This window comes from Malania oleifera, chromosome 6 (assembly GCF_029873635.1).
Source record: "Malania oleifera isolate guangnan ecotype guangnan chromosome 6, ASM2987363v1, whole genome shotgun sequence".
NCBI classification, from domain to species: Eukaryota; Viridiplantae; Streptophyta; class Magnoliopsida; order Santalales; family Ximeniaceae; genus Malania; species Malania oleifera.
Genome location: NC_080422.1, coordinates 46,968,017 through 46,978,822, shown reverse-complemented (window position 1 = coordinate 46,978,822; position 10,806 = coordinate 46,968,017). Strand labels below are relative to the sequence as shown.

Below are 10,806 nucleotides of genomic sequence, written 5' to 3'. Positions count from 1 at the left end.
GATTATTTATGTAATATTGGGGACTTTGTGCATTATGTGTAGGAACCTAAAGTCCAACTAATGTTGTTTTGAGCATACTTACCTATCATGCATGATAGAACTTATTACAAGCCATATTGAGGTGCAATCCATAATTAAATTACATCCCAAAATGAAGAAAATGAAACTAACTACAACTACAACACAATATTCTTCAATCTTCTACCTGATCACCGTACGCCATCATGATATGACTTTCTGTTCAAATACACGTGTAAGGTAAACCTGCATGCAAGTCTCAATACAAACATTAGTATCAAATGTATTTGTCATTATCAAAATTGGGATATGACCAACTAGGTCAACACAATATATATATATATATATATATATATATATATTTTAAATTGCAGGCAACAAGACTAGAACCCAGGACCTTCTGGTAACCAACTCTGATACCATGTTAGATTACTACTTTACCTAAAAATTTAAGCTGTTAGGTTGTGGGTCAACAATATATATCAAATGTTAACAATGTTAGATTACCGCTTTACCTAAAAGCTTAAGCTGTTAGGTAGTGGGCCGATAATATATATCAACCTTTAACACCCCCCCGCACGTGCAGCCCGACAGCCCGACAGCATGTGGAGAGATAAATACATGATAAATAGTACCCATAATAAGGAATGCAATATTATTTTTTTTTTTAAAAATTACAGGTAACAAGACTATAACTCAGGACCTCCTGGTAGCTAGTTCTGATACCATGTAAAAAATTAAAGGAAGAAGAATATATAAAAAAAAACCCTATTCAAAATTATATTTTTTTGTAACAATTTACAACCTCTATTTATAATTGTAATGGGAGAACAATAAAATAAATATAAAATTAATCCTAAATTAATTTTTACGCTCCCGAGATAAATATAAAATTAATTTTCACACTCCTTTCTAAATAAGGAGATTTACTTATTTTTCTCAAATAAAAATATAAGGTAACGGAGAACTCATGTTTGCTCCTTGATTTGTGGTGTTCCCAACAATCTTTTCCTATGTATTTGTAAAATTTCCATTTTCGAACAGCACACATACGAAAGGGTCTTCATGTCAGGAATACGACCTGGCTACGCGTCGTAACCTAGGATTTCTCCCCCAACTTGTCATCACTCACCAGTTCCCCACCGGTCGGCAAAACTCTATTGGGGAACCGGCGAATATGAAGGCAGGGAAGAAGAAGGTTTTAGGAGCTCAGGTATCACCGGGTGCCACTAGCATCGATGCAAATGAAGATCGAGATGTGAAAGGAAGGCTTTCTACCTGCGTTCCTAATACTTGGGTTGCTAATGATGAAGGAGGAGGAGGAGGAGGAGGAGGGGGAGCCGTGATGGCGGTGGAAGAAGGGAAGGGAAAGACGCCGCCGCCAGTGGAGGCGGAGGAGCTAGTGGCAATGGTGGCGCAGGAGGATATTAGACCTATGGTAATGGATGGAGAGGCTTTGGAGCCTCGGGATTTCAGCCAGAATGGCGATCATGACGTCGACGATGACGACGACGACGACTACGACGACTACGAGAGGTCAAATCAGCTCCAAAATCCGTACATAGATGATGGGGGCGATGGAGAGGCAGAGCGCTCCAAGCAGCTCGACGAGGGCTTCTACGAAATTGAAGCCGTCCGTCGCAAGAGGGTTCGCAAGGTGCTTCCTCGCCTCTCTCTCTATTGTGTGTGTGTACTATTTCTAGGTTTATTTTTCAAAAAGAAACTAAGATCGCAGAACTTTTTCTTCATTTTTATTTAGTGTTTAGGTTTTCTTTGATACATTAAAGGAGGGAAGAAATGAATAAATTAGGGTGTGTTTGGGAGGACGGAATTCAGGTGTTCAATTTGTATTTGTATGGATTTGCACATAATTGTGCACAATTTTGTGTTGCATTTTATTCAAATCCTCACAAATTTAAATTGGTGGTTCCAATGCTAACCACCCAAACACGGGGTATGTGTGTTGTGATGTTCTTGTGATTTGGTTTCTGATATTTATTTGGGGTTACTTTTGTCTGTGTCTCTGGATTGCGCAATCTCTCCGATGCTGCTAAAGGGTCAACTTCAATATCTCATAAAATGGTGAGCACCCACCTGTAACAAGAACACTAGCAGCAGAAAGTTCTTGCAGTATCTGCAGTATTATTTCATCTACGGATACTGATTTTTTTATTTTTTCTTTTTTGAAATTGTATTAAATTGTATCAGGCGGGGCTGGCCAGAGACTGCCAACACCTGGGAACCCTTGGAAAATTTGCTGTCATGTTCAGATGTTATCGATGCTTTTGAAGAGAGGTGTTTCCTATCTTGATGCTTGCTTTTCCACGCTGCATATATTCCTTGGTGCAAACCCATTTCTCTAATGCAGCTAGTATATTTGATCCTAATTTCTATTTTTATTCTATTTTTAAAGCATGAGGTCTGGAAAACATCGGAAGCGCAAACGCAAGAGTGGAGGTCCTCATACCCAACTCAAGAAGAAGCTGCAGCATTCCACCCATGCTATTACTAATCGTTTAACAGCTTCGAAGATCAGGCTTATTAATGAACCTGTATCCTCTTCTCCACTTGGCAACCCGAATCTTGCAGATCTTCCTGTTGCTCCTGAATGTACTAGGCCATTTGTTCATGATGGGGAGAAACATGAGGGTGATGTCAACACCGTTGAAACAGCCAGGCAAGCTAATGAGAATGATTCTGCAAATTTTGAAGAAAAAAAGGAGGAAAATGAGTTGGACACCAAGCTGATTGAATTTAAAGGAGTGATTTCTACTGATGAGGTGGATGTGGATAAGTTTGCAATAGATATCAATAAACCAAATTTTAGAGGATGTGTCCTTTGTTTCTGGTCCAAGGTGATGTGGTGGAAACCGTTCAAGCTCATCGTTGCATAGGGCAAAAGAGAATTCGATCTGGTTCTGTTAAGAGGTTTAAACAGGATTCAGTTTCTTGTGCACCAAATGATTCAGCAGCCAAAGTCACTGTTGGTTCTTGTGGTATAGTTGAACAACTGGGGATACAAAATCCTGATTTTGTGGGTCATGATTCAGCTTACAAGGATAAGTTTGATGTTTCCAAAAATGCATTTGCTATCTCTGAGATCATTAAGCCTATAAGCTATTCAGCTTCTGTATCAAACAACATTCAGGATGTGTCAGTAACCTTCATGGCCATGAGGTTTGTCTAGATTCCAACTTATCCTTCTTTATGTCTTAATGACTGATTTTATTGTTTCCCCAGAGCTAACAAGTTGAAGTTTATTGAGTTTCTGTGGACACAAATTCAGGCAATTTGTAGAGAATTTGTTAATTTGGTATGAGCATTGCAACTTATGATTCAAAATATGTCTTCATAATCAAGTGTTGGTATGGGGCTACCTCACTTATGATTTAAGGAAGTGTATATAAGGACTGAAATCAAAGAAGAAGGAAGTGCCCATTTAATTTCCTTAAAGAAAATGGAAGAAATGAAAATTGTTCACTAGAAAATTTGTTTTGTGGAGTATTATCTCCAAATTTTCAGTTTTAAAACAAGATCCGTCGAGAATTGAACAGAACAAAGATGTTCGTGTGTCTGCCCTTTTCATTTTCAGAAACAATTTTGTGGAACTTTTTTCAGAAGTGGTACCAAATGATCTGTGTAGTCTGTAGATCTAGATTTTTATTTTTGTCTTTTAAAATCCCAGAGAATAAAAATATCTGAAAGTCCGTTCAGTTTTATGCCTGAGAAATTGACCACTGAAGTTGTAAATTTTCCCTCCCATTTTAATTGACTGGAGAAAGACTCGATATGATACTAGAGAAGTCCACTTAATTTTTAGAAAGAGGCAATATGTCGTACATGGATATTGTTAAGAAAGTATGAAGGGGGGTAAGATGGATAATGAAGGAAATGTAGCTAAGATGAGTGACTAAGACTAATGTAGACTTGATTGTGAGGGAATTATGATCACCAACACGAGGCTCATCCTGCCTTGAGATGTCACCTATTTGCTTTGGTTGTGAAACTCAGTTAATACAACCCGAAAGGCGGTTTTATTGGATGTAGTTGTTGTTTGTTTGAAGATCATATTGCCTAAAGAAACTAGAGGTGGATTAAAATCGCGGTTGGGATGGGAGTTTTGGAACAAATACGGATTATTGGAAAATAGTAGGAATAGGCAGAATACATGAAATTCCATAATATAGGAGGAATTATGGAGAAAATATTACACTTGATAGTCAACAAATTCTTATAGTTGTAGATTTCATTACCTTGGATCCATTATATGACTTGAAGGAGATAATAAGGAGGTGACACATAGAGTGATAGAAAGTTCGTTAAAAATTGGAGAAATGCTTCAAGTGTGCTATGGATTGTTGAATTCATTTAGGTGGTGTTTGATAATTAGGAACTAACTATAGGAATCGGAATCAGAATGGTTGATTCCCATTCCTAATGTTTGTTTTACGATTCATCTATTCTGATTCCCATTCCATTCATGAATGAGATTCCCCCTTTTGCTTATTTTTTGATTCTTGACTTTTACTTTGGAATTAAATCTTGATTCTAGGAAACACCGTATTTATTAAATAATATGTTTATCTAAAATGAAATAAATATATTGCATATTTAAAATAAAATGAAATATATTATTAAATTCGTTATTAATTTTATAAAAATTATTATTATAATATTTTAATATAAATTTTAAAGCCATTCATTATAAGTTTTTTATTCTATATACGAAATATTATATAGTATCAATAATATAATAGAACAATATTGATGTTTAAATATTTTTTTTTTTTAACTATAACTTATGGTCTTATTATTGATTTATTGTGACTTTTTTAAAAATCTAAAAATAAAACAAAATAAAATAAAATATTTTATTAGTATCATCAATTATATAATATAATTAATTAAATTTATATAGATTTAAAAAAAAATATAACGTCTTGTATATAGTAAATCTATACACTACGGACATATATATTATATTTAATATTATCTATTATTATTATATATATATTGCTGATGATATTAAAAATACTAATTAACAGATTATTGATATTGTATAAATAAAAACTAAAAATAGTAACTAATATGTGTGTTAAATATATATAGTATGTAACTTATTTTAACCACTTTCGTTATTTTCTCTACATCCTCTAACAACATAATAGTCTCACCCCTCCCCATAGTAAAAAAGAAAAACCCAACATCGTTTATAAATTATATAAATACTATTATAATAATGTAGTAATGATTATTTATTTATTTATTATTAATTTATAACCTTAAAATACTGAAGATACAAAAATTAATATTATTTTAATACAGTATATATAATAAAATAAATTTACTAATTATTATATGCAAAGAGACTAAAATATTATTTGGAAAGATAAAAAGGTAATGCTATGGAGAGCTTATTTTAATATTAATATATATTATAAAGAAGAAATTATGTTCCTATAGTAGTACAAGGAAGTTTTTATTAAATTAATAATTACATAGTAAAAATATATATAATAAAGATAATGAGAAAAATAACATTAATATATATTTAAAAAATAATATATAAAATATGATATATATGCGGCAAATATAAACATACATGATTATCGAAATGATTTATTGTAAAAATTTATATATGATAGCTTAACTAAAATAATATTATATAAAATATAATATGTGTGATAATATGATTATTTGCATATTTAAATTAAGTGAAGTAAATTTTTAATATACTAGAACTCATTGCGAATCCTATTCTATATACCAACCAAACACTATAATATAATTTAGATTCCGATTTTGTGTCGAACCAAACATGAGAGAGGATTCTAACATTTCGTTTCTGATTCCTGTGAATTCCGATTCCAATTCTGATTTTGATTCTGATTTTGATTCCGATTCCAACTGTGATCACACGCTCACCTACCTTAGAAATTAGAAGCCAATTCTAACACATACTGTTTGGGCCTACGGAAAGAAATATCATAAGTAATGTAGTCAAAAGTTGAGAATGTTTTTATATGATAAACGCAGTATGTAAAAGATAAATTGAGGAACTGATACAGTTGGGATAAATTAGGCATAGCATTTGGGCCACCTCTAACGGGGTGAATCTCCAAGCTGTCTTGACACGAATGGCGAGCTCGATATGAGAGAAAATGTGAAATGGGTTTGAGATGTGAGTCAAAATATGAATCAATAGAGTCGCTACTAACCTACTTTGTCCTAAGTAAGGTTTGAACACCTAATTAATTGCACTACCAATTGATTGGTCCAGATTGGTTTCAACAGTTGAGATTAGTTGTTAATTGTTATCATGGTTAAAAAATCAGGTCTTAGATAAGCTTTGTATTGGTTTGCTGTGATGAGAATTAAGTGTTGTCATCTAACATTGTCGCGAACTGATTGCTGAACGCCCTAGAGAGCTTGAGGCTTTCTTCTTCCTAGGAGTTATTCCTAGGGCCTATTAGCGTGAGCATAGTTTTATACTTCATTAACTTTACTATTCTGATTAATTGGATTCAAAGTTAGATTAGATCCCTAATTTTCTAGCCCTAATTTCTCCTATGCTGAGGTTCCCCCACAGACCCTAACATTAGACCAACTTCCCTAGGCCCTAGTTTTCCCCAAATCGTCCTGCATCGCTTATTGTCTTTTCTCTCCTTTCATAGTATCTTATGATTATTGAGATTTGATCCTGGGAAACTCCTATTGATTCAGTCCAGTGGTCCAGTTTTATTAACCCTGTTTAGATAAACAATTTCATATTTTTGTGGTAGGAAATAGTCTCAGCGAAATAATAAAAGAGGCAAAATAAAACATAGATCGGTCCTAGTATTATATGAAGGTATGTGTGTGTGTATATATATTGCTGTTGTTGTAGCTCTTTTCTTTATTTTCGTCCTTAATTATAATTATAATTGAATTTTGCACAAGTGTTGTCAACATAAAAGTAGGACTAAAGAAAGTAAAAATATTGGGTTCACAGACAGCTTAAAGCCAAACAAAACAAAATTTGGTGCATGTGATCAAGTCATCTGACGAATACCTGAAACCTGGTACATCAAGTATATGTATCATTTGAACTTCAAATCCTGTTATCAACATAGTCATGTCGATTCTGCTTGGGATAATTTCTTTATACCTCTGAGAACCAGAATCGTGCAAACGATGAGAAGAATGGAGTAATTATGGTCTCTGGTCGTAGAAGATACAACTCTCTCTCTCTCCCCCTTCACATGCTTGTGCGCGCGCGCACACACGTTTGCACAGTTTTTATTTTTATGTTTTAAAATTTATTATATCGACTTAATTGTGGTTGATTTGGAATTCTTGAAATCTGCAGAGCTAATTATAATAGTTTTCCTTTATTTCTGTTTTTCCTTAAAATTTTATGCTGTTCAAATATTTGTGATAATTCAACTTGTTTTTAGGACCTGCAGTCAATTTAAATTTTCTGGCTTGTTTTAATGGAATAACATATATATGGTAAATTTCAATATTATTGCAGTATCCTTATTTTTGTGCTTCATTTTGTAATTACTGCTGATCCTTTTAATTTTCTTCTTCTGTTAGTGACAGATTGCAGTAGTAATTCTGGATATACTTTTTTAAAAAAAATAAAATAAAATAGAGTAATGTTCGATATTATTATGTTGTATGCTATAAATGACACGTGCATTGAGTGGTAGTGATTGTGCCTCGGTTATACATGGAGCTGATATCCACATGGGTCTTTCATCTAGAGATATAGACTCTAATGTTGCATATAGTTTCTAAGGTTCCTAGAAAAGTTGGGGGAACTCTCTATAAATGACAAGGAATTTGTCATTCAAATATGTGAGTTGACCACTTCCAAAGAGTAGGATAGTGATAGATTGGTCTTGTTCACCCCTTTATGACTCGATCAAAGAATGAGAGTAATGATGTGCTAAGTTGCCAACAATGCTGGATGTGTGGCAAGATGGTTTAAACAGACCCATAAACATACTATATACTTTGAGAATTCTAAGATGTGGGGCTGATGTGCTTTGGGATTGAAGGGTTTCAAGAAAATCAAATTAATAAATGTGAAAGTACGATCTAAGAAGGGGAGCCTTGGTTCCATGGTAGAATTGTCGCTATGTGACTTGGAAGTCACGAGTTTGAGGTGTGGAAACAACTTCTTGCAAAAATATAAGTTGAGGCTGCATACTAAAGACACATTGGCCATTGTGGTCCACCCCTTCACTGGACCCTGCATATGCAGGAGTTTCGTGCGCTAGGTTGCCCTTTTTTTTGTTAGTACGATAAATTAATACTAGTAAATTGAATATCTTCTGAAGGACTTCACATTTTGAAGTAATTAAGAGCAGGAAATTCAAGTACCGCTCAGCTAAGGAAAGCCCATTAAAGTTGATAAGGGACTGAAAATATTTGACCCGTATTTGCCATGTGCATGTTTGCTGCATTATGCAAATTGGGAATGCATAATGCAGTAGTTGAGCAGAGATTCAAGCCTTAAAATGATAAATTGCAACTAAGTTTTAGAGAATAGGGAAGAAGAAATAATAGAGGAAAAGTTGGTCTAAAGATGATTCTATGAAGGACATCTGCTATCAGGCTTTCCTACAAACCATATGGTGATCTATCTTCTTTGGCTTCAATTTTTCTAATCAACTCTATCCTACTGTCTCCTCCCAATTGAGAATCCCTTGCATCCTTCTTGGGAAGATGAGCTCAACAGGCTCACCAGTTTGGGTAATATGGCTCAAAAATACGATAAAGATAAAAAAATGCGTGTGGTGTATTGTTTTAAAACTAATAAAATCCTAAACCCCTAGCTTGATTCTCAACTAAAGTTCATAATAATGCATGAAGTCCCCAAATTCCTTAACTTAGTCTTTGCGGCTTCCATCCTCTCACTGGTCTTTTTCATGTAGCCGGTGAATGTGCACTTTTTAAAATTTTCTTACATGATCTTTGGTTACTTCTGTTAAAGTTATCAGTTGCTGCTTTTGTTGCTATTATTACAATTGCTAGTGTGGGACCGTTTTGGTTCTTGTGTTGACATCATTTATGTGGTTACCTACCTGCAGGTCCGATGGAAAGGAAGTGATGGTAGACAATAAGTTTCTCAAGGCGAACAATCCTCTTTTGGTAATTGATTATGATGTAAATGACAAAGTGATTTCTTTTTTGTCTGTATACTTTTTTGGTGGTTTAAGAAAGGATGTTCATTTCTGTTATTCTGTAGTTAGTTTCATTCTTTCGTTTGTTAATGTTATGATTATTTTTTCCTATGGCAGTTAATTAACTTCTATGAGCAACATCTCCGGTACAGCCCTACATCCTGAGAAGAGACATATTTGTGGATAAGAGTGTGTAGGTGGACCTGAATCATTATCTTTTTGTTTATACAGTGTAAATTTGTAGCTGCTGCAGGCAATAGGACAGGACAGTCCATCATAACTTCTTTTAGGTAGGTGATAAATGGTGCAAAGCTGATACATAGCTGCTGCTCTGTCATTTTTGTTTCATCGAGTACCTAATTTTACTTCTCTACCTACCCTTAAATTAGTTTTAGTAATTATGGCTCCCTTGAAGAAATCTTCTTTACATACTTTGATAGACTCTACCTTTATATGCTAGTATTAATGCAGGGTATGTTATGGAATTATTATTATTATATTTTCTTTTGTCCCTTATGATATTCGAACCTAAGGTTGTGTTTGGAAGTGTAGATTTTAGGTCTTGACTTTGGATGTGTGTGGATATAGAAAAAACTTAGTATAATTTTATATTGTATTTTATTCAAATTTAAGTAATGGGCACAATTTTATATTGTATTTTGTTCAAATCTAAATAATAGGTTGGTTCTCCCAAATATAGTGTAACAAGATCCCATGGAATGGCGTTGGAAGTCCTTCATTCCCTAGTGACTAGTGGTTGAAGGGGCGGAAGCCAAGCTTGAGAGTAGCGTGAAGTTATGATCTGTGATTTGGCTTTCAATGGACTTGTATTGAATAAATACCATCATTAATTTTAGGATTTTCAATTTACAAATTAATTATATTTGTCAAATAGTAATAATTATAATTTGAATTTTGGTCATGTTTGTCAAGAATTTCATAAGCCTCACTTGATAAATATTATAAGGCGATCTTTGCATCCAAATACGTATTTTAAAAACATTTACATGACATCATTAATTTTTATCTTTGGCACCATTTTAGAAAGCCTATAAAAAAAACAGTAAAATATTTTTCTGATTGTCTAATAGAGTTTTCTTAGAAAATAATTTCCTCATATTTTTCTCATACCAAATAATATAATATACAGTAAGAAGATATCACATATTACGTAAACTTTAATAAATTATTTTGCACCTTCTGTGTAGAAAATACTTCTCAATTCATAAATCTTCATTATTAAAAGAAATAAAGACAATCGGGTTTAGTAAAATTTCTTATGCTGCAATTTCATTCATAAGAAAATAGAAATAACAGAAGTATTTTCACTGCATTTATTATTAAAAAAAACATCTTGATCATCAACGTACACCATTTCAAGAGCTAGTCACAAAATTAATAGTTTACAATGATCTTTCATAAACCATAAAATTAATTTCTTATAAGATGAATTAAGCATCAATATATTATTAAGTCGGAATCTGACAAAGAAGCCTAATAGTGCAAGATGAACGATATAAGCTATATTACAAAGCACTCCCTTCAATCTTAATTCTTAAATCCAACACTTCTTACTATGATGTAATCTGCTTCACTACAAGAGCTGTGTTTACCG

The 10,806-nt window shown here is 33.4% G+C and overlaps 1 protein-coding gene across 1 annotated transcript; it reads left to right on the top strand.

Moving 5' to 3' along the window:
• The first annotated feature begins 994 nt into the window (after positions 1 to 994).
• LOC131158585 (chromo domain protein LHP1) lies at positions 995 to 9,686 on the top strand. Its single transcript, XM_058113453.1, has 7 exons — positions 995 to 1,675; positions 2,075 to 2,100; positions 2,227 to 2,313; positions 2,432 to 2,826; positions 2,874 to 3,195; positions 9,099 to 9,159; positions 9,309 to 9,686. Exons 1-7 carry the CDS (start codon positions 1,196 to 1,198, stop codon positions 9,354 to 9,356), a joined length of 1,419 nt encoding a protein of 472 aa, XP_057969436.1. The 5' UTR covers positions 995 to 1,195; the 3' UTR covers positions 9,357 to 9,686.
• The last annotated feature ends 1,120 nt before the right edge of the window (positions 9,687 to 10,806 follow it).

Bases quoted from the DNA above. Each gene is read 5' to 3' on its own strand.
- LOC131158585 (XM_058113453.1), top strand. From the start codon at position 1,196: ATGAAGGCAGGGAAGAAGAAGGTTTTAGGAGCTCAGGTATCACCGGGT. The intron at 3,196-9,098 runs GTTTGTCTAGAT...ACCTACCTGCAG, and splicing joins GTAACCTTCATGGCCATGAG to GTCCGATGGAAAGGAAGTGA. The intron at 9,160-9,308 runs GTAATTGATTAT...TTCCTATGGCAG, and splicing joins AGGCGAACAATCCTCTTTTG to TTAATTAACTTCTATGAGCA.